Source organism: Ctenopharyngodon idella, chromosome 15 (assembly GCF_019924925.1).
Source record: "Ctenopharyngodon idella isolate HZGC_01 chromosome 15, HZGC01, whole genome shotgun sequence".
NCBI lineage: Eukaryota > Metazoa > Chordata > Actinopteri > Cypriniformes > Xenocyprididae > Ctenopharyngodon > Ctenopharyngodon idella.
Genome location: NC_067234.1, coordinates 36,921,877 through 36,947,124, shown reverse-complemented (window position 1 = coordinate 36,947,124; position 25,248 = coordinate 36,921,877). Strand labels below are relative to the sequence as shown.

Genomic DNA, 25,248 nt, shown 5'->3' with positions numbered 1-25,248 from the left:
TTGGTAAAAAGAAAATGAAAAAAAAAAAAAAAAAAAATCAAACCGTACCGTTCTCCACACATGGTTTGGCACGCACTTGCACCGCGGTTAATCTGACAACGCATATATTATGGCTAAAAAAAACAATGCGTAAAACATAGTGAGTTCCTCTAACGATGGATACACTTCACGTATACATTTCATGAGAGTAGCTGTCCAATCAACTGTTAGTATGTTAATCTGTTGCTGACATCACGTGTTGGTGTGTTGCAGTTGGTAAGAGAAGGAGATGCGCCGCTGATAGAGCCGCTGTCCGCATCATATAAATCTCCTGTCTGAGAACATTCTGGCTTCCAAGTACGTTAAAACAGCAATGGTAAAAAAAAAAAAAAAAAAAAAAAAAATGTTGACAAAACAGTCAATCTTTGTACGATGCGAGTGCCGTATGTTCTAATATGACAAGTCATTTATGCCGTCATCACCCGGTGTTGATAGCGCGCGACTGCAGGTGAGACCGAAACAGCTTTCAGTGATTAAACAGACACTCAGTGCTAATTCAGACAGGCACAAAACAATAATGAAAGCGCCGGGCAGGGAACGACAATAAGAACTGAAACACCTTTGAGAACGAGGCAAGTTAATCATTTAAGCGCAAGAAGACACGAAAGAGAACTCATGTGCTGTGTGAGAAGTCGTGTGCGCACACATCCGAAGCACGCACACAGAAAGCCGCATCTCAGACAGCACGTGAGTTCTGAATTGAGTTCGCTTTTAAGTCTTTTAGCCCTTGAAAGAACAAATTCACACAAAAATTGTCAACATGCCCGTCTTGGCAAGTCCTATCTAAGCAAACACAGTAGGTGAACGTAAACAGTCGAGAAAGACAATGCATGTGTACACTATCAGTATATTGGATCTGTGCATGCGTTCTTAAAGTGACAGCAGCCTAATATTCCTGCTACCAAAACACAGGCTTTACTCCCTTCAAACTTATATTTTGTCACTGTTTCCTTACATCATTGTTGAATATATAATTACATATAATATATAATTATATCATTTCTGTAAGCTCGTGTATGTTTTTAGTTAAAGTTGTTAAGTTATAAAGCAATATCTCATGTAGGGTTTTCCTTTTCGTTTCATATAATGACCACTAGGAGGTGTTCTAGGCACACATTTTCCTTGATTGGTTTTCCCTGAAGAGAAACGCGTTCAGTTGAAAACGAAAGTAAAAGAGTGACATGCTCGTTGCATCTTGCCGTGAAATGAGAGTTCCGTGTCTTTATTAAAATCAACACATTAATGATTTATCACTCTGCTTTTTCAGGAGACAACCGTATGAAAATGTCCGCTCTGAGGGTGTGGAAGAGCCTGTGTTCGTGCAGGTGAACTAGAGACCGTCACGAATCGGTCGCGTGTTTCCATAGACTTGAGGAACGAATGCTGATGTAACGCTGCTGTGTGTCGTACCTGTCCATAACTAGTCTAAAAAACACTGCGTGTCCCGCTGTTTGTGCAGGCAGTGCGGCACTTCTGTTTTGCTGTTCACAGTATCTGGAGTGACTGTAGTGACCCGGTTGCTCACATAAACAGCCGGTACTCTCACCCGTCCTTTTCCGTTGATTCACTCGCTCTCTCGTGCACATAGTTTTATATATTTAGATAAAAATAACAATGTAGCACGACGTTATTACACTGCTCAATGAGACAGCGACAGCATTTGTCCGCCCCCCTCTCCCCGGCTCCGTTTGGAGGTATCGAATTTTCGTACCGAATGACAAGACACTTTTCGATACTCGATAGTATCGAGGCAATTCGGTCGGTACCTAAAGAGTATCGAATTTGATACCCAGCCCTAGTGTTATTAAAGGGTTAGTTCACCCAAAAATGAAAATTCTGTCATTAATTACTCTCCCTCATGCCGTTCCACACCGGTAAGACTTTCGTTCAACTTCGGAACACAAATTAAGATATTTTTGATGAAATCCGAGGGTATCTGATCCACAGATAGGCACCAATGTCATTGCAGCTTTTGACATCCAGAAAGGTAGTTAAAAGCATGGTTAAAATAGTCAGTCACTACAGTGGTTCAACCTCAATATTATGATGCGACAAGAATATTTTTGTGCGCAAAAACAAAACAAAAATAACGACTTTATTTAACACATTGAACCGTTGTCATACGTAGTGAACTCAGTGCAGACTTCTTTGTTTACGTCCGAATGCCGGCTCATTATTGGCCGGATCCTGCGTCAGTTTTTTTCAGTTGTTTCTGCGCACAAAATGTATTCTCATCACTTCATAACATTAAGGTTGAACCACTGTAGTCACTTTGACTATTTTAACAATGTTTTCAACTACCTTTCTGGACGTCAAAAGGTGCAATGACGTTGCTGCCTATGTGTGGATCAGAAACCCTCGGATTTTATCAAAAATATCTTAATTTGTGTTCTGAAGATGAATGAAGGTCTTACGGGTGTGGAACGACATGAGGGTGAGTAATTAATGACATTTTCATTTTTGGGTGAACTAACCCTTTAAATGTTAATCAAACAACAAAAGACAAATAAATCACTCACTGCTCTTGACAGAATATCTTATCTAACTTTAAAGGCAGGAACACACCAAGCCGACGCCAACGAACTAGTGGCGATGAAAGCAGACTGCGGGGTTGGCTCACGTCGGCAGCGTCTGGGTCCAAAGTTGCCCTGACACACCAAACCAACGCTCGACAGCCGACAGCCAAGTAGCACGTCCGTTCTGCATCTGCGTAAGATAAAATGCCTTTCCGTACCAGCAGGTGGCAGTAGCTGAACAGCCAATCAGAATGATCAGATGGCCCGACGGACCGACGAGCTCCGATACTGATTCAACATGTTGAATCGGCCGAAAAAAGCCGACGACGGTGCAGAACACACTGAGAAAACTTAGTCGGCCGACGAACAAAAACTGCCCGACGGCCGGCCGTCGGCTTCGTGTGTTCCTGCCTTAATAAGGATTCGTCTTTATTTAATTTATACAGTGAAAATTATATGCAGTGTTATTTTACATTTGATTACTTTAATTTATCTACCTGAAAAACCTGAAAAGCACTGTTTATTTAACTTTTATCCTTGCTCTATTCTATTTATTTGTGCTGTTGCTTGTAGTAATTACTTTTTCTTATTTACTTTATTTTTATTTGACAGTAGTCTTTTTTGCTGAACCGTACCGAAACCGGAATTTAATACTAATACTCAGTGCATGTTATTACTAAGAAAGAAAAAGGTTTGTCTTTTCAGTAATTGTCAGTATTTGCGATATATAACAAATCTCGACTATATTGTTCATGACTGTGGTTGCTGAATATCCACTTCCACTAACCATTCAGAAACACCCAGTTTCTTTCTAAAAGTTGTAACTTCTTCCTGAGTCTCTCCATCAGTGTCGACTCCGGTTTGAACAATGTAAGGCTGAACACCGTTACTGACAATCCTCATTTTGGCTGCGTGAGATTCTCCAGCTTTGTTGTTGTTGAGCAACTGAAGTGTGAGCTGTTAAAGCTCCGCCCTCTTCTGGAGCAGCAGCTCATTTGCATTTAAAGGGACACACACAAAAACGGCGTGTTTTTGCTCACATCCAAATAGGGGCAAATTTGACAAGCTATAATAAATGATCTGTGGGGTATTTTGAGCTGAAACTTCACAGACACATTCTGGGGACAGTCCTAGTTCCTGCTGTAACTACATAATTAAAGTCAGTATCAAACAGAAGTTTTGCTCGTCTTTTCTTCCCTATTGTGACGTACATCTGGCTCCTGGAACAAGTTCTTTCGTGATTGGACGGTTGTGGTTTGCTATTGGTTGATCTCATGTGAGTGACAGGTTGCCCCACCTTTGTCATCAGAGAAGAGATGCTGCAAGAGGGTAGGGGAAGTTATTCTGATTCAAGATTACGAGGAACATGAATTTGAAACAATAATGATGTGCACCGATGAATAAACACTGCAATATTCCATAAAAAATAAGAATGATCAATTTTGATTTCATGGTGACTTTAAAGGCGCAAAAAGCATTTTTCTCCATTTAAAGTATTTTCTAGCAAGCAACACAAAACATTTCATTATATTACACAGATGTTTTTCTACCGTCTGCTTCATGACGTCACAGCTCAGGATGACGTGGCATTCGTGTTTTGATTGGCTCAAAAAACTGAGCATCAGCTGGCACAAGCAAAGCCGGCAGTATTTACACCAATATAATGTCTATCACAAGCAATCCTCCACTTAACCACAACAAACATCATCAAACCGCAGTGACAGACCTCAGAACATCATCAGGTCAGGCTGAAGCATTAATGAAACAAACATTCACATGTGCAGAAACTCCCACAAACACACTCGCTCCCTCTGCCTGTCTTTCCTATGAGAGTTTCAAGACGACACACTCATACGAGACCTTTGAAACGTGTTGCTATTGGATACAGAACTGCAGTGTGAGACGGCTTCAGTAATGCGACAGTCATGCACGAGTGACTAACGCTTCACACACTCGATCTGCGGCTCTTTTACCATGAACTTTGACCCAGAAGCTCGACGCCAGCCAGTGCGAGAGAAATCCAACATCACGTCATATAAATCAAAAGACATATGAGCTCATTTTTAAAAGAGAAACTACACACTCAAGCTGTTAAAAACAGATAATAAGAGCACAAATGAACTGGTATCGGTCTCATCGACGTCTTTCAAACACATTTGGCTTCATTAAAATATAATTTAAACGCATTCTTACACTAATTAGAAGAAACACAAATGATTTATTGAGTGAGAATAGCTTACTATACAGTACAATTTCAAGTGACTAAATGCATTTTATTACATGGTAATACCATAGTACATGCATGCAAACATTATAATACCATGGTACTTTGATTACAAACCATGTAACTTCATATTATCATGGTGTTTTTAAAATGGTAATATCATGATTTGTGGGGCTTATACCATTGTACTAACATGCAAGTATCTTCTAAATCCAATTATATGCAAATTTCATTACCATGGTACTGGCACTGTACTTGCATCCCATTGTTTTACCATGTTACATGTCCAAAATACAAGAAAATATCATGTTCCTATAATATATACCATGCAATGATTGACATATTCATGTACCATGGTACTACCGCAAGTTAAATGAAAGGATTACAGAAAATACTGTGGCAGTACCATGGTAAAGTGATTTAATTTACCATGGTATTTACATGGTACTCTCAGCAAAACATGGTACATGTCAAAAAACATTTTTATATTATAATGCCTCAACCAAAAACACCAATATATCATGGTGTTGTTGGATAACCATATTCATGACGTGTATCATGGTATCTCCAATGAATGTCAAATAACTGCGATGATCCAAAACGCACTGCTTTACCAGGGAACATGTTAAAACATGGTATTAACGCGCTTCAGCGAAACCCAAGCAGTTCACAAGACACCTGTCACCACACATACACACATATATCAGCACTATTGATCACTTCTCAGGGCCAGACTGAGTAACTTACTGCGTAGTTGCACGCGTAACGCACGAACACATCAACTGAACACACACACGCGAGCGCGCATTCATATAAAATCGCTCATTTGACACACAAACAGCAGACGACTCTTTACCGTTTCTCTTTTTCTCTCTCTCGGTTGTGTCTCACTGTCCGGTAACGCGAGACATGCAGCGCGTCGCCATGTTCGCTCGCGCGTGCGCCTGCCGGGACAAAGCACGTGGGTCGCGCGCGCAAGCGCAGGCGCAGTCACGCGCTCCAGCACGCATGCACCGGTGTATCATCATGATTCAACACTTCACTGCCACAACAACTTAATTACAGTGGATTCTGTTCAATTACACTCAATTAAACCATAAAGTAATGACAAGGAGACACAACTAAACACTTTATATAAGTACATTAACGCACGCGGAAAATGTTGTTGCGTAATCTCATGAATAATTACGTGACTTCGCGTAATTATGAATAACTATGGGCGGGGCTCAAACACCTTTGACGTTAAAAACGGGCATTCACAAACCATTAATCAAAGCCGGATGAAAATAGAGGAAATAATAATAATAATAATATAAAATTAAATATACAGGCTTTATATATAATTTTATATATAAAATTAAATATATAGGTGTTTCTTTGGATGTTGTAGGGGTTAGACACCCTAAAAACAAAGCAAATGTTTACTATATTTACACCAAATTGCATTTCAGACATCATGTGCTTCTCATGACATACTGACAGATGTCATTACTGCAGTGTTTAGGTTACTGACAAACGAACACAGTCTGAATTCATGACCATGACCAAGTCAACACACACACTTGGCCTCGGCCTCATATTAGGACAGTTAGTCTAATCTGTAAAATGTAGGTCAGTGAAATATTAATCTGTGTTCCAAACCGGGAGCAGAGATGTTAAACCGAGTTGTATCATCGATTAATGTCATAAGAAATCAAACCAGACTATTAACAGGCCAAAGCACCTGTTTGGAGAGCTGTAATTTGCAGCTGGACTTATCTTAATGGAAACATGATGCCGGTTTGCATATTGAAATGTGTTTTATAAGCTGTTTTGGGTGATTGTTATGTTGCCATGCAGATGCAAGGGTGTTTTATCAAACACACCTCATGTGTAACGACAAATAAATACCAAAAACTGCTTAAATCATATTTAAAGACAGTTCACCAGGAACAAATCCTCTGATATGTGTGAAGATCTGCTGCTAATAGCTTGTTTTGATGACATACATCTGTTTATGATTTCTGATCATCTGACTAAACCAAATTAATTGCCAGAAAACATTCACTGCAGCTGGAAACATTCATAATATGGTGTAAAACCACAAACCCACCATGTAATTGATATCATGTACACAGAATTACATCATATTGTGAGAAACAGGGTTATTATATCAACTATAACTGATGTTAAAAACATAAAATGTTGATTTAAGTGATTAAAATAATAATAATAATTGGTATTTGTATTTGGTCTGGTATTTTCAATGGATCTTACAGTGTCACACATGCACGCGCACGCGTCAACGCCGGTAACGTCTCGTGTGCGGCGGTTTCTTACCTGACAGGAGTTTATCGTATAGCTTCAGTGCCGGTCCGGTTCTGTATCGGATCAGTTGAGCGATACCGAACCGAAAAAAAAGACAGAAAAAGAGACAGACCCGTCTGGACCGGACGGAACCTTTTCCGGCGGAAACCGGCGACTCGGGAACTTCCGGATCGGTGACAATAGGGAATCCCGACCACGTGACAGCAGTCGCGGCGTGAGCGCAGAGTATTAATTCATGAATATTAATTCGGTGTCGTGACTGGACTGAAACAAATAAGTTAAGCTCGTTAATATTCATGAACTTGGCTTTCGCCGTAGAATTCCAGTAGAAGGGTCACTTTGCAACGTCAGCACTGCTTCATTAATATTTATGAGTATTTGCCATAGTAGGATTCGTAAATGCTGATTGGTCGAGACTCACAGAGGCGTGGTCTTTTATTTCAGCGCCCTCTGGTGGCCATCTAAAAATTCACATTTACCAACACTGCAATGTGTGAAACTGCTTAGTTTATTAATAATAAAGAGGGTTTATGGATAACATCTGAAAATATTGTTTTAGTAGATGTGTGATTATGCTGAAACACATTCACTATTGCCAGATACTGGCTTATGAATATTAATTAGCTATGGTGTAGTTGAATAAAAATGTGTATATATCAGCTTTTGTATTAAAATATTCAGTGACACAGCAACATTTGATCACAATTATTTTATTTTTGTATCTCAACCTTTTACAGAACAAGTAACAAAAACAACAAAACATGTTTAGCAGGATGATAAACTCACACACTCATTTCTTGCTCTAATTACAAAATGAGGAGAAAATGGCAAGGAGAAGGAAGGCGGGAGGAAACGCCTCAGTCTCGCCGTCGGAGGGAAAGACTGAGGAACAGAAGGAGAGGACGAGGTGCCTTTAAATATGCTCAGAGGTCCCAGTTAGTGTGCGCTTCTGTCAGCGTGTCTAAGCGTCATAGTTGGGGTTTTTGCGCAGAATGACAAAGCCCTCCAGGATGGGCGTGACGGGGATGAACTCCTCTGTGGCGAGTTCGGCGCGCTCGCCGTGGGCCAGCAGCACTGGTGTGGTGTGAGTCTGGAAGCCTGTGATGGCTTTGGGTTTACCGGCCTGACCGACCACATCCACAGCCTGGAAACACAGAGATATATCACATTATTTCATTATCTTTCAAAATTTATTTTGCACTACTGGTATAATTCTCCTTGATTTCCTTAAGAGGTCATTGTACTATAAAAACATCCTGTAAGTTTCGGAACTCAAGTCCAAAAACAGCTTTAATTGAAACATTTTATGACTCAGAATTGTGTCACATTATGTCATAATTTTATCAACAATGTGTCTCTTAGTAGCATGAAAATAATCTGTTATTTCAATTGTGATTAAATTATAAATAGAAAGCGATGAAAGAACGCTCCCTTTACAATCGCTGGAGCTGTCAATCAAACAGCGAGAGTTTATCACCGACTTCAATTATAATTAATGACGCTTTCTACACGGCACAACGAGTCTCTTATTTACATCGCGTTTGCACTGTGAGTTATGATAAAAGCATTCGTGAGAGTGCAGAAATTGACGAGATCACTGCATTCATGTCTGTCATTGGCTAATGCTCATCGCTGCAACCTTTCATGCGATGGGAGTAGATCTAAATATAATGCTGTAATCAACACGATTCGTTAATCTTGACAGCTGTGAGGGTAAAAATGTAGTAAAAATTTGAGAGAGTTCCAAATGCAATGCTCATTTCATATGCAAACGTCAGCCAATCACAGCAGTGGGCGTTTACACTGAAGACACAGCAGACACGGCCTTAAAGGATTAGTTCACTTCAGAATTAAAATTTCCTGATAATTTACTCACCCCCATGTCATCCAAGATGTTTGTCTTTCTTTCTTCAGTCGAAAAGAAATTTAAAGTTTTTGAGGAAAACATTCCAGGATTTTTCTCCATATAGTGGACTTCACTGGGGTTCAACGGGTTGAAGGTCCAAATGTCAGTTTCAGTGCAGCTTCAAAGAGCTCTACACGATCCCAGACGAGGAATAAGAGTCCTAGAGAAACCAATGCTCATTTTCTAATAAAAAATAAACTTTATATACTTTTTAACCACAAATGCTCATCTTGCATTGCTCTGCGATGTGCCACACATTATGTAATCACGTTGGAAAGGTCACGTGTGACGTAGGCTTAAGTATCAATCCAGTGTTTGCAAAGCGAACATGCAAAGACTAAGTCAAATGCCCTTTACAAAAAAAGGTAAAACAATGACGGATGATTTTGAAGTTGGAGGCGAAAATGAGATGGAGTTTTTTGTCCTAAAGAGGTACTTTCACCTTCCGTGTGACCTTTCCAACGTGATCACGTAATATGTGGCGCATCACAGAGCAGTGCAAGACGAGCATTTGTGGTTTAAAAGTATATAATTTTTAGTTTTTTTTTAAAAAAATGACCGATGGTTTCTCTCGATAAGACCCTTATTCCTCGTCTGGGATCATGTAGAGCTCTTTGAAGCTGCACTGAAACTGACATTTGGACCTTTAACCCGTTGAACCCCAGTGAAGTCCACTATATGGAGAAAAATCCTGGAACGTTTTCCTCAAAAACCTTCATTTCTTTTTGACTGAAGAAAGATGACATGGAGGTGAGTAAATTATCAGGAAATTAATTCTGAAGTGAACTAATCCTTTAAAACAGAAAATCAGAGGACTAAAATCAGGGCAGAAAATGTAAAAATCATACTAACATTATAAGTGCACCTCAGGAAACATAAAATAAAAAATGCAGTTCATGACCCCTTTAAATGGTTAAAATGACTTGCACTATTATTTTTGAACAATTTCTCATTGTACTCTGGAAACACAAAGCTACAGTTCTTGTCACACACTAAAAATAAAACTGAACAATGAGAGACAGAAAGAGGGAGAACAATTTATCACTGCAGTCCAACCTGGTGCAACTTAAAATGTAAAGTGATTAAAAAATATCCAGTGTTTATCTGATTTGTTGTTAGCAGTAAGATTTTATTTTAAAGAAATTAATAATTTCATTCATCAAGGACGAATGATTAAATTGATTAAAAGTGACAGTAAAAACATCTATAATGTCACAAAAGATTTCGATTTTAAATTCTTTTGAACTTCCTATTCATCAAAGAGTCCTGGAAAATAAAATGTATCACAGTTTCCACAAAAATATGAACATTAATGATAATTTTAAGCAGCAAATCATCATATTAGAATGATTTCTGAAGGATAATGTGACACTGAAGACTGGAGTAATGATGCTGAAAATTCAGCTTTGATCACAGGAATAAATTACAGTTTACTGTATATTCACATGGAAAATAGATATTTTAAATTGCAATAATATTTCAGAATGTTCCCTGTATTTTTGATCAAATAATCTTGCAAACCCCAAACTTTTGAACAATAGCTTAATCTCATTGGTCCAAAATCATGAAACGTCACACAAGCACACACCTGTCCCACTCGGACGGACACGGGCAGAGGTCTGAGCTCCTCGTCGAATGTGACCAACATGCGAGGCTGCATCGCCGCCACCAAACCATAGAGAACGTAATGAGACTTTCCCAGGATTACTGCAGCGAGAGAGACGAGAAATTACAGATATATTATAGACAGATATTACAGGTATAGTTTTGATGTGGTACTGCATGATGAAAAGCGATGTTCTTACTGTTCTTGACGTCCAGGAAGGACACGAGGACCGTGAGGAGTCCAGCGACGGCCACCTGACTCATGAGCTGCCGGTCGCTGTGGTACGGGCAGAGCGTCAGTGTGCCTTTACCCAGATGAGTGAGACCCTGAAACACAAACACACACTTCAGCAGCTGAACACGGCACAACACGCACTTCAATGACTGGTCACAAAATACACCTGACTCATATTTCACCACAAAAAAAAACCCTAGAAACATTTTCAATACTGCAATTATATTTTTATATATATATATATATATATATATATATATATTTTTTTTTTTTTTTTTTCTTTTTATATTTATAGTGCTGTCAAATGATTAATCACGATTAAATCGCATCCAAAATAAATGTCTACATAATATGTTTGTGTACTGTTTATATTTATGTATATACACAAACATGCATATACAGTATATATATATATATATATATATATATATATATATATATATATATATATATATATATATATATATTTAACAAAAATATATTATATTTATACATAATATAAATTATATATAAATATATCCATGTATTTAAGAAATATTTACATGCATGTGTGTATTTATATATACATAATTATACACAGCACACACACATTATGTAAACAAACTTATTTTGCATGCGATTAATCACGATTAATCGTTTGACAGCACTATTTTATAATTAATATATTTTCATATAATTAAGCATATATCAGAGTTATCTGATAAAACAAACTATTAAAAATAATTTTTATACATTGAGAAAGTTGAAATAAAATAAATATTAACTTTAACGAAAATGAGAAATGTTGCCTGGGCAACTAACTGAAATAAACATACTAAAACAAATTAAAGCTAAATAGAAATTATATATATATATATATATATATATATATATATATATATATATATATATATATATATTTAAAAAAAAACTTAAAATGAACAACTTAAATTGAAAACAGGATAAATCAAAATAATAGAAAAATCAAAATATTAATAAATACTATAAAATTGTTTATAAATAATACAAAAATATTTATATATAATTCATATAAAATGGCGGTATGTGCCTTTATACTGATTTAATATAGATTCACTCAGTTTTCTTTACACAAAATACTAGATCTTATTTTTTCCTTTTTTGAGGTGAAATACAACCTGTTCATGTTTGTTTTTTTTTTTTTTTTTGTTTTACCCACCAACAATTTCTCTTCTTTATTTTTTTTTTAAGACTAAAGGAAAAATTGACCAAGGGTCAGGCTACAGTTTCTTTTACATTAACATAACTCCTAAAAAGCCACTGCTTCATTCACTCACTAAAGTCACTGAATTTGTTTTAGCGTTTAGAGTTGATGTGTGTTAATTTTGGCCTGGATCACAGCTCACATTAACTGCTCATTAACAGTCAAAACAACAGCAGCTGATGTGTTATAAAAAGCAAGAATTCTTTCTGATGAGAGCAACAAAAGAACACAAGCACTAAAGAGGAATTTGTGTATATATATAGTTAGTAAAACAAAACAAATACATGTCACATGTCAATGTGTTAATCAGAATCCGCTTTTCCACTGTCGGGTCGAACGGTTCCAGGAATAGATCCAGTTATAATTCCACTTAAGCTTGGTTCGACGGCATGATTACAAACTGTTCTCGGCCCAGAATGGGACTGTTAAGCAGTGAGAGCGGTTTGGCCTGACAGTGGAAGAGTGGCTATAGACATTATCAGGTCCATATTTTCAGCAAACAAACCCTATTGAGCTGCTCACCTGAGCGAGTCGGACCATGAAGAGGTTGTTGGGGTCTTTGGCGTGATACTGCGCCAGCTGTCTGAGCATTGCTGCCAAACGTGCGTTATTGGTGCCTGCAGAAGAGAACAACATAGTAACCATGAAAACCACACCCTCTGATTGGTAGAGGCACTTCATGATGTCATTAATCTGTTGCAGCGCCTCTAGAGGCTGTGTAAGCATTAACACAAGCAGGTGACTGACCGCTGCCCACCATTCCCATGGCAAAGATGGAGTTGTGGGACACTTCCGGGTCGGCGTCGTGCGAGAACTTGCTGAGCGTGTCCAGAATGTTCAACCTGGGATTTGAGACGGAGATCAGAGCGAGTGCTAACGGTACCGCCCTCCTTAACGTGGGCTCACCGTAACGCAGCTGCACAGGAGAAAGACAGCAGGACATAAAGCATTAGCAAGACAGCTCTGGAAAATAATTCCATAAAGAGTTCAGTATTTCATGCTTATTTTTTAATATACATTTTTATTTAGAAATTTATATAAATATTTATGCAATTTATATATTAGATATTAAATGTAATATAAATGTAGTAAATGATTATAATACATATTACATTCAATATAAAATTATATAATACATTTATATTCATATTTCTAACACTTATATACAATATTATAATTTTCATATTTCATATTCATAGTATTATTTAATATGAATTTAATCAATTATATTATAAAACTGTATATTTATATTCATAAAATAAATGTTTTTAATTAAAATATAAAAGAAATGTAATGAATTTTAATACAATTAAATGTAATATAAATTTAGTAAATGATTATAATAAATATTACATTCAATATAAATAATATACATTTATATTCATATTTCTAATACATAAAAACATCTGATAAATTATAACAATTATTTTCATATTTGTAATATTACTTAATATGAATTTAATAAATTATACTATAATATTATAATACATATATAAAGAAAATAAATATTAAATAAAATATTAAATAAATGTAATGAATTATAATAGATGCATTTATTTATAACAAACAATTTTATATTTTAAATATTAAATGTGATGTTCAATATTTTTATGTATATTTAATATACAAAATTATACAATATTTTATACAAATGATTAAATATTTATATTTATAATTAAATACATGCATTGCATAAATTTAATGAATTATTATAATTGATTTAGTTATTTATTAAATAAATGTATATAAATTATGAATAAATACATCACATACTTTTATATATCAAATACCTTAAATGTAATAAATTATTATAAATATACAAAATTGTACAATAATATTTATATAAATTATTATTAAATAAATAAATTCATGAAATAAATCAAATTTAAGAAATGCTTACAATTTCTTTATGTACTAAATAAAATTAATGCATTAATCAATTTTATTTAATTGGCACCAAAAAGTCATTTCACATGTGGTTTCTCTGTGAAAGCAGCTGATGTGTTTGACATCGACTCACCAGGTGACCAAACGTGCGCAGGGCCATTTCTGAGCCGATCTCCTCACCCATCGCGATGAGAGCAATACCCAACACCGCCACACCCTGCAGAGAGCAGAATCAGTCTTACTGACCACTGACTAACACACAATTCAACACAACAGACAAGAGAAAACACACACACCTGATGGGAGCCCATATCTGCCGTCTCCTTCTTATCTTTGTCTTTTTTGTCTTTCTTGTCTTTATCATCATCTTTGTCCTTGTTGTCATAGTGCTCGCTGCAGATATGTAGCAACTGCTGGACCTTCAGAACGTTCCCGGACCCTGAGAGACAGACGGACGGTTACACACGTGTTTTATATGAAGCATGTGACCTGCAGCCTGTGTGAGGGAGTATCTGACTCACCTGCGTATGCGCAGACGTCCACCAGCGTGTTGGCGAAGCTACGGAAGGGTTCGGGTACGACTTGAAGAGCTGCTAGAGTGGTTTCGATCGCCTCACCTTTACCTGCACACAAAAATTAAATTTAAATTAGTTTATGTTTTTTCCTCAAATCATGCCTCTGAGAGAGTAATTATTCTTAATTTGTAATTCTCATCAGGGTTAGCTTTATATGGCAGAGACGGAAGCCGTTCTTACCCAGGTGGTTGAGTCCGAGGCCGAGTGGCAGCCAACGGGCATAAGTGTCTTTGAGCTCCTGTTCGTTCTTCTCCATGATGGTCTGGAGGATGGTGGAAGTGACATCACCATTACAGGAGCCCACGGCGATCATCCCGCACGCCAGCGCAGTCACTCCAGCCACCTGCACGTTCACACACAGATTCATCAAACACAGAATCACACAGACAGATCAAAACGCTCATCCACTGCAAACACACACGCACCTCCATGCTGGATTTGGAGTCTCCCATGACAGGAAGCAGCAGAGAGAGAACATCCTCTCTGTTAGAGCCGGCGTACGCCAGACCCAACCTACACAAACACAAAGCTGCGTTACTATTGTACAGTAGAATGTACTTCTCCAAATAATAATCATAAATTCATTGTTAAGGAAGACGACACAATTTTTCATGCATGTTTTAATTTAAACACTAAACCTTAAAGGTGAAGTATGTAGTTTCTGCGACGGTAGAATGACAAAAATACAGCATATTTTGCAAACATCACGTCTTCCTTAACTCAAACATCACAATCACAGCTCTTACGGTGCTTGTGAAGGCATGCATCAACCAGTAAAAGTAGCTACTTTGAGTAAAAGGTCCAACATATCAGAAATACTTTTAGCTGTGTAGCTATGTGTCATGAGTTAGCAGTTGAGTAGACTATTGTCACTTACAATAAACCGATGCAGCATATCTGGATTTTTTGACTGCTTGAGTCTGTCTACACTGGACAAGTCAAAGTAAACAATATAAACTGGAAAATTTGTCTTTCTGAACAGGTGCATGATGATTTTGTATTGAAACGATCAATGTAGCGTGTAGCATACGCTTCGTTCGCTTTGATGTGTTCATGACCCGTTTAATCTTGCACTCCTGTACCCGAAGCTGAATGTCTTTTCCCATGCAATGCATAAACACCCTCTGCCTCCACCTGCTACTGTAGCCACGCCCCAAACTCACACTATTGGTTGAGCTGTAAAGTGAGTGATCTGAGCGGATCTGTCTGGGAGGTTCAACGTTCACACTTTTGGGGGAGATAAACCCATTCAAGGCATATTATTAGTAGTCAATAAACAATAAACTGCTTTAAAAGAATGTATTTTAACAAAAAATCTTACATACTTCACCTTTAAGATTAAATAGTGAGTCATATGCATCAATTAAATCATAAAACACAGAATTTCTGAAAATTAAAACATTTCATAGCGCCCTATTATTGCTTACATTTTAATAAATTATTAAAAAAAAATAATAACTTGATAAATAACTAAATGGTTAGTGTCATTTGTGAATTACCCAAAAATGGCTCCAATTCTCATGATGTTGCTGTTGTGTAAGACGTAATCGGACAGAAGTGCCAGAGCGGGATCACACTCGTTACGAACGCCAGAGTTCACGATACCACATGCCAACAGTGCCCCAGACTGAAATAAATAAATCATTAAAATAAATCACTGAAGTTATGATTCTATATAATATTCTAGATACTACATTATTCAACATTTTTAAAGCACATTAGCTTCTAATCAATCCACCAGTTAACCTTTACAACACTGTGTGTAAGCTGGGTAAAAATAAGGGTCGATCTTCATTGGTCTTCAATGGCAGATGTGCTGAATAAAAATGCAATTTCAATCTCTGACAGTAGATGGTGCTTATGGAACAGTACAAATACACTGGTTTCCCCGGTTACCTCTGAAAACAAAGCAGCGCTGTGCTTATAAACACTACCATGCTACTCTAACATAATTTAGTTCATGTTTAATTCAAGCTATGCATTTAATACCACAAAATTTTGTTCATGTGACTTTGCCTCAGCAGAGGCTGTGATTGGATAACCCTCCAGAAGCATCTCTCACGATTGTGTTCCCAAACACCAGAATCTGAGAGCCAGATTGCAGCAACTTTCATTTTTATTACTGATATTTTGCTGCAATTTCCCAGGACATGGCAATTTTGTTCTCTTGAACACATAGGATTGAAACGCTGCTTTATTTGCAAATGTTTTATCCAATATTGCGCAACTTTAAAGTTAAATTTGCAACTTTGAATGGAAACAAAGCTACTGTGTGCATTTGTACCTTGATGTAATCCTCGGATGAATAAAGATATTTATCAATCTGTGTCAGACCGCCGTCCACGTCCCACAGCAGAATCATTCCCAGTGAGGCTGCAGCGCTGAGCATGCCTATAATGGACACACAAAACACACATTTAATACAAAGATCATCAGAATAACATCAGATTTATGTTGTTTAGCTGCCCGGAGATGGGGCTGTTCTCACCATGGTCCTTGTTCTTGTAGAGCCACTTGTTTCCATCCTCTGTGAGTAGTTTGTCCTGTCCGAACGCAGCATTAACAAAACCGTTCACGAATGAGGAGGCGAGGTTCATGCGAGCGGAGTCCACTTGTGAGCCGCTGCCGCCGAACCCTGAGAGAAACAGCGTTAGTAAAACACAAGACACAAAACATCATCATATTCCTCATGAGATCTGAAGGGTCTTACGGTTGTTCTCCAGGTGGGTTTTGTAAATGTCATCTGGAACTTTAGGCTCCATGATGTCGAGCTACAGAGAAGAGAATCAGAATAAAACATCAACGAATATGTAGAAACATCTCACAGAATTGTAAATCTAAACGTGAACATGTCTGGGTCACAATCAAAAGAAAAAAAAAAAAAACTTTTTTGCATGCAAAAAATAAGCACTGTGATATTATAAGACAAAAAGTCATATTTCGCCTCAAAATGATCCTTTAAGGACACAATAACATTAAATCTTCAGTAATTCATTTAAATTAGCATAAATCAAATTCAGTACAAAAAAAAAATTCACAAGACAAAAATATTTCCGTTAATGTAAAATTCATATATTTTTTTAAAATATAAATCTTCCTTTAATTATTTTAATATTTAGGCTTATATAAAATGTAGTAGCAAATTTAATAATAATAATAATAAATAATATTTTCATTAAATTCAATTTAAAATTAATTTAAAAATATTTTGAAGTGAATTGAGACATTTTCATGATAAAACATTTCACTGCAATTTCTCATTATTGTAATGCAATAAAATGATGGACAGAACAATAGACAGATAGATAGATAGAACAATAGAACGAACGATAAAACGATATAGATTAAACGAACGATAGATAGAATGAACAAACAAATGAACGACAGATATTTCATGACCTGGATATTTTTCTGCATGTGTGTGTTTGTGTGTGTGTTTTAGCACCTCTCTAGCGAGGGCCAGGAAGTTGCTGTTGAGCTGCACGTTGGACATGATCTCTGTCAGATCTTCATAATCCTCCACGTCTTCATTGAGCTCCAGGAACATGCCGTGACGACCCAACATGAACGACATCTGCTTCTGAATCACACTGCACACACACACACGCGCACACACACGTTACGATCAGTGTTATGCAACTTGAGATTTAGTTTTCAGTAGACAAACTGTGTGAGAGAGTGTAAATGACTAAATGAAGTGCATGTGTGACCTACATGTCCTTGCAGGAAGTGAAGATGTTCTCCACCAGCTCCACGTCATTAAGCATCAGTGCGAGTCTGAGGGCTTCTGGGTAACGGTTAAACTTCCGGAAGATGTTAAGAGCGCATTTCAACAGAGCCGAGTTCTCTGGCTCGGGGACGTAACTCACACAGCTGGAGACACAAACACACGTTCAAAACAGGACGACACTCGAAGACATGTTCAGATGCATTGTGGGCAAAAGTGTCTCACCTGGTCAAGTAAAGGCAGACTTTAGCGTAGGCGTTTTCATCGATGTACGTGTCCAGCATGTCGAGACGTTCGATTTCCATCAGGAGGTCACAGGCCTCGTGCTCGGCATTATGGGCCATGTTATACGGGACGATCTCTTTGACCAGCTTTAGCAGAACTTCCTGTTGAGCTTTATCACCTTCCTCGATCTCCTGCCATTCCTTAGCGACCTCTCCGGCAAGATGCCTGGAAACAGACACAAGATCAAGTCAGTTATTCAGTTTGTTTCAGAAAGCATGTTCACACAGAAAGAGCTAGAAAGTTCTGTTATTAGACCTGGTATTGAGACACGTTTTGGTCGATCGGATCACAAGTGGACGACGCTAAATACAGGTGTAAGCGGGGTGTAAACCGCTTTGAGCTTGTCCACTTTTGAGCACTTTGACCGGATTGCTTTAGTAGTGTAGACGCTCATGTGGTAAAATGTGTTCAAACAGCCACATAAGACCGTAAGCTCTCCACCTACTGACACATTATGGGAAGCGCACTAGCCAGACAGGATTTAAACTTTGTCGGCTGAAGATCCAAGTTTGGTTTAAAGATGAAAAACTTATCAAGCACAATGTTCTCTCACCATTCCTGATTTCAAACACACACTCACAGCGTTCGGCTGGTCTTGAGGCTGTCAGAGCAGAAACAAAAGCTGCTGATCTCCGTATGTTTTGCTGTCGTCTCCGGTCACGTTCATATGTAAATTGAGCGAGCTTATTTTGTCCATTAGATTGAAAGATCTGAAAAAAAACATTAATTTACCCGCCCATAGACCCTCCCCTCGAAAAAAATCAGGACAGAAGTGGTTGAAAGTGGACAAGAGATGGATTAAAATACCAGGTGTCCACGAGAATGTGTCTGCCGCGCCCACTTGTGATTCGATCGACCAAAACTCATCTTAATACTAGGTGGAAACAGGAGAGACATCTTCTTCAAACACAATATGAGTTGCAGTCTGACACGTTTTTCTGCCCCCTTTTGATTGACAGGATATAATCGGCCCTGATCATCGGCTGTTTTTAAACGATCGGCCAATAGAGGAAATAATTGCTTTTATCAACGGATACATTGGTGCATTCCTACTAAATAGTTTTACTTAAAAGGTGCAGTAAGCAGTTTCTGAGAATCACTGATGATATCTGAAATCACCAAAACAAACACACCCCTACTCAAAAGGATCAAACCCATATCTTTATAGCTCCGCCCCCAAATTCAAGAACACTTTAAGCCCCATTCACAAGGCCAGTGACACGCAGCGACATTCATTCATCCCATTCATTTTCAACGGAGGGATCAGGACTTTCGGTGACACGAGTGACAGTGACCACTGGCGACAGAATGTAGGCGTGTCAAGCAGCGCAAGACACGTGACAGAAGTTCAGAAATTTCAACTTTATGCAAAGGAGCAGTGAATTTCAAAAGAGACAACCAATAAGAGTGAAGACTGAAAATGCCAGTGGAGCAGGACAGAGTTCCGGAGTGATATATATATATATATATATATATATATACACACAACACAGGCACCTCCCCCATCATGAATGGACACGCCCCTTACTGCTGATTGGCTACAAGTATGTTTTGGTGCTCGGTCTGATCTACTTTCAACAGCGTTTCTCAGAAATCACTTACTGCACCTTTAAGCTCTATTTCAATTACTGAAAATGATTTGTAATAGTTTTCGCAAACAATAACAGCACTGGTCTAAAGTGCATGTTGTCTGGCTGTCCTTTTTTTCATACCTGACGTATTCGTGGCCCCATGACGCGAGCTCCTCCTGTGAGCCCTGCAGACGATACTTCAGACACTCCCGCTCGGTGCTCATGGTCATGGCGAGAACAGACACCACGTCAGCACAGAAATGCTGTCAAACAGAGAAAGACTGTGACACTCTACACAAACATATGCTGATTGTTCTAATAAAATCATCCTATAAAACAGAGTTACATAAATGATGCTGCAAACACACCTTGTTCTCTCCGGCCGCCATATTCTGGTAGATCTCTTTGAGTTTGGCATAATGGGGTCGCAGGAACTTGAGCGGTTTGGGCACTGATGTCATCGAGGTGGTGGAGGAGCGAATCTGACGACGCAGTTCTTCCAGAGCAGGACGATACAGAGACGTGTCCTTCTCCTGCGCAACAGAGAGGAAACAAGCGTCTTTAGCAAAAAAAATAAATAAATAAAAAAAAATCGACATTTAACTTCGAGTGAAACTAAATATTTAGTTGGAAATAATTTAGTGATTTTATCCATTTATTTTATCCATGATTTGACTGTATTGTGGAAAAAATGGGCATTGACATTATTGGTAAGCATTTTTTTTTTTTTGCATCATCAAGTCATTTCAGAAATAAAGAAATTCATTACAATTTGATCATTATTGTGAAAACTAATTCTAGTAACACTTTACAATAAAGGTCTCATTTAATAGCATTAACTAACATGAACAATATATTTGTAAAGCATTGATTAATCTTTGTTAATGTTAGTAAAAATTCAGGCTGTCAATATTAATGTTTTAATGCATGCAATTATTTTTTAAGTTTAAGTGACAGCAGCCTAATAAACCTGATGAAGCAGTGTTTCCCATACATTAACTAGACTGTGGCGGCCCGCCACATTCTAATTTGTCCCGCCACAGTCTCAAAAAGAACCGGAAATATGTTCCTAATATATGAATATATGAGAACCGGAAATATAGTGTCTCTTAATACCCCCACAGAAAACGAATAGCTGCTCCGTCGAGCGAAAGGAGCTATTTCTGTCTAAATGCATGCAGCGTGCGAAAGGGGCACAACGGGCGTTCACTAGATTATCCCTCCGTAGTGGAGTCGGGAGAATCGAGTGCTTGAGGTGTTACAACAGACAGACCGAGTTCGGCTAATGTTTCTGTCTATGGATACGCATTCTGGCTTCCCAATACATTACAACAACAGCAATGACCCAAAAAAAAAAAAAAAAAAAAACGTGGACAAAACAGTCACTCTTTGTAAACTTCGTTCAATACGAGTGCCGTATGCACCGGGTGTTGATAGAGCGCGAGCGCAGGTAAAACCTGAACAGCACACGACGTTGCTATCCGTGTTTAAACTAAACTCATGTTAAAGGGTTAGTTCACCCAAAAATGAAAATTGTGTCATTAATTACTCACCCTCATGCCGTTCCATACCCGTAAGACCTTCGTTGATCTTTTCAAAACACTGCTTCATGAAGCTTCGGAGCGTTATGAATCATCGTGTCGAATCAGCGGTTCGGAGCGCCAAAGTCACGTGATTTCAGCAGTTTGGCGGTTTGACACGCGATCCAAATCATGATTCGATACGCTGATTCATTACGCTCCGAAGCTTTCTGAAGCAGTGTTTTGAAATCGGTCATCACTAAATAAGTCGTTATTTTGTTTTTTTTTGGCGCACCAAAAATATTCTCATCGCTTTATAATATTAATATTGAACCACTGTACTCACATGAACTGATTTAAATATGTTTTTAGTACCTTTATGGATCTTGAGAGAGGAAATGTCATTGCTGGCTATGTAGGCCTCATGGAACCATTGGATTTCAACAAAAATATCTCAATTTGTGTTCTCAAGATTAACGAAGGTCTTACGGGTGTGGAACGGCATGAGGGTGAGTAATAAATGACATTATTTTCATTTTTGTGTGAACTAACCCTTTAACCCCTGCCAATTTAAACATTCAAGAGCCAGAAGATGCGAGTGAGAACTCGTGCGCGCTGTGAGAAGATTTGTGTATGCACTCATCTGAAGCGCACATGCGGAAACCCGTGTCTCAGACAGCACGCAAATATTGAGTTCTCTTTCAAGTCTTGCGCTTTTCACACAAAAATTATGTCAACATGCCTGTCTTGATGAGTAGCCTATCCTAGCAGACATACCCTGCTTCTCAATCAGCTCCCTAGCTTCCTAGGTCATGAATCAGTACATCATGTAAATGAATGCGGCCGACTCCCTGATCAGTGCCCTAACTAGGGAGCTGATTGAGATGCACGCAGAGTCTGTTATGCCTTAAGTGAACTTATACAGTCGAGAAAGACAGGATAATTGGATAATTGCATTGTCTTAAAGTGACAGCAGACAAATATTACTACTGTCTGTGTTTTTAATGTTAATCAAACAACAAAAGACAAGGAAATCACTCACTGCTTTTGACTGAATAGCTTTTGTAACTTTAAGGATTAATCTTTAATTTATACAGTCAAATATGTAATGTTATTTTACACTTTAATCAATACTTTATTCTGTACCTGAAAACTACTGAAAACCTGAAAAGCACAGTTTATTTTATTTGAATCTTTGCTCTACTGTATTTATTTGTGCTTGTAGTTTGATTATTTGTTCTTATTTTTCTTTATTTTTATTTGACAGTCCTTTTTCCCCTGAACATAGCACATACCGAACCGTACTGAAACTGTGACCCTAAAACCGTAATAAAAACCGAACCTTAAGTAATTTGAACCATTACGCCCCTAGTAAATAATAATTGTATAAATATGTATTACCGGCCCCCACTAATTATTTTAGAAATAAATTAATTCAACAAAGGTAATCTCTTTTGCCACATATTTTTGATGGTTCAAATGTATACTCTACATGTTTGACCATTTATGAACTATCATTTACTATATGTTGTTTATGTGACTAATGTGCCCCACCATCACCATTCATGTCTATGCAACCACTAAAAAATTACTACGAGAGCACAAAATTGTTTACAAGAGAACAAATTTCTTCATTGATGTAGACACTTAATTTTGCTTTCAAAATGCACCAGATTTGTGCATTTAAATGTTCAAATTTTCTTCCGGAGGGGCATGCCACCGGACCCCCCTAGAAGGGCCGATGTCCACCCACCACAGTCTCACAAAATTCTGTGGGAAACACTGTCACTGTCATTAATGTTAATTAAAGAACAAAAGACAGAGAAAATCACTCACTGCTCTTGACTGAATAACGTTTGTAGCTTTAATAAGGATTAATCTACATTTCATTTATAATTTATGCAGTGAAGACTGAAGTGTTTGATAACTTTATTCATTTCCTGTACTGTTTACAAGGTTACATGGGTCAAAAACAACAAAAACAATATTTTTTTGTGCATTTTAGCAGGGCAGGTAAAATCTGAAATGGTCTGACTGGACCAGTAGAAAAAATCCCTAGTGTTGAGCACTGATATGTTAAAGGCACAGCTAAATGTGACATTATGGGTTTATGTGAAGATTGTTCTCCTAAGTTCATTGTTTTATATTTTAAAGCCTATTAAATGTTAAAAAATAATACCTTTCAATTATATTGTAATGCTCAGTGGCTATAATTAATGGCTAAGTACTGGTATTAGTGAGACTGGGCTTCATTCACAATTATTTCAACTTCATTCACAGTAAAAAGACGCCATTAAACAAAGATTTCAAATATACTGTTCATGTTGTTTCTACATTATTTTGGAGATTCAATGTGAAAGTATTACAATATAGAAATATATTAAAAACTTTAATGTTAGGAGTGATTAATCACAATTAATGTGTGATTAATTAGTTAATTCTTAATGTTTGTTCATGCTAGTTAACATCACATTAACTGATGTTAACAAATACATCTTTTTATTTTAATAATGTATTAGTAATTGTCGAAATTAACATTAAACCGCTGTAGAAATATTGGATCATTTTAACTAATGTTAACAAATGAAACCTTACTGTATGTTGATACCCAATTTCCTTCTATAACAATAAATCGCATGCAATTCAGGATATTTTTTAGGTATGTAAACACACATAATGTTGCTTTTTAAAATGTGACAAATTGACAGTTCAACCAAGAATAATTAATAAATCCAACAAAAACAAACTCAACTTACAGCGAGTCTTTCCACGAGCATCTCCAGCTCCTCCTGAAGCTGTTTGTCCTCCTCTGACTGCAAAAACAACACAAATACATCAGATAAATTATTATTTATAACATCAGAAATCTTCAAACAATGAAAGATAATTATTTTTAAAATCAGACCACTGAATTTCTCCTCAGGGAAGCATTTCTATAAACTATATTCAAACATCCCTGTGTTTATAGAATTACACGACACATATAAAGATCATATATTAGTCTTATAATCACATACATGATGCTTTAAGGTGTTTTGTGCTGACAGTGATTTGTATTCATTGATAAATCATGAATAATAATGAATGTTAGTGTAGTGTGTGAGTGTGTTTGAGAGTCTGGCCTGCAGAGTGACTCAGGCGGAATTCAAACGCGGCTGTTTTTCTCTCTCTCACCAGCTCCTGCTCCTCTTTCTTCTCCTTCTCTTTCCCCGCCGGTTGTTTGTCCTTCTCCTCCTTGATTTCGTCCTGCTTTTTCTCCTTTTTTGCCGTTTCCTCCATGATTTTGTTGCTGCTGTTTCTCTGAATGCGACTCACTACCGCTGCTACTGTTTCTTCTTCTGCGGCTGATGCGATATGGCACCGCGCGCTCTACTGTCGCCTGCTGACCGCACTGAGTACTGCAGCACATTACCGCCGCCCTCTGGCCGCACTGAGTACTGCAGCACATTACCGCCGCCCTCTGGCCGCACTGAGTACTGCAGCACATTACCGCCATTTCTATTCATATTGTTTCTGCTGGCCACTGATTGTCCAAAGTACTGTATGCTATTATAATGAATTTGTATAATTGTTATTCCTAAAATAAATTATTGTTTATTATTGTTATGGTCAACAATATTTATTATTAT

General features: G+C 37.6%; 2 protein-coding genes across 5 annotated transcripts in view; both read right to left on the bottom strand.

Moving 5' to 3' along the window:
• LOC127495146 (eukaryotic translation initiation factor 4 gamma 1-like) overlaps positions 1-7,265 on the bottom strand; it is a 49,301-nt gene extending 42,036 nt beyond the window's left edge. For 3 of the 4 annotated variants that reach the window (XM_051861637.1, XM_051861639.1, XM_051861640.1), the window contains exon 1: positions 7,099-7,265. The gene's annotated coding sequence lies outside the window, so the exon portion shown is untranslated. Of the gene's footprint in view, positions 1-5,635; positions 5,780-7,098 lie in introns of those variants that run through there. The other variant, XM_051861638.1, reaches the window with a different exon arrangement.
• A 515-nt stretch (positions 7,266-7,780) lies between these two features.
• On the bottom strand, positions 7,781-24,991 carry LOC127495162 (26S proteasome non-ATPase regulatory subunit 2). Its single transcript, XM_051861793.1, has 21 exons — positions 24,794-24,991; positions 24,376-24,432; positions 20,468-20,632; positions 20,241-20,362; positions 18,469-18,693; positions 18,231-18,389; positions 17,962-18,106; positions 17,227-17,287; positions 17,005-17,151; positions 16,801-16,907; positions 16,016-16,143; positions 14,942-15,029; positions 14,697-14,859; positions 14,463-14,564; positions 14,238-14,380; positions 14,075-14,158; positions 12,802-12,970; positions 12,577-12,671; positions 10,798-10,924; positions 10,581-10,699; positions 7,781-8,230 (listed from the first exon to the last, which is right to left on the bottom strand). The coding sequence occupies exons 1-21, from the start codon at positions 24,896-24,898 to the stop codon at positions 8,048-8,050; spliced, it is 2,694 nt and encodes an 897-aa protein (XP_051717753.1). The 5' UTR covers positions 24,899-24,991; the 3' UTR covers positions 7,781-8,047.
• Between the last annotated feature and the right edge of the window lie 257 nt (positions 24,992-25,248).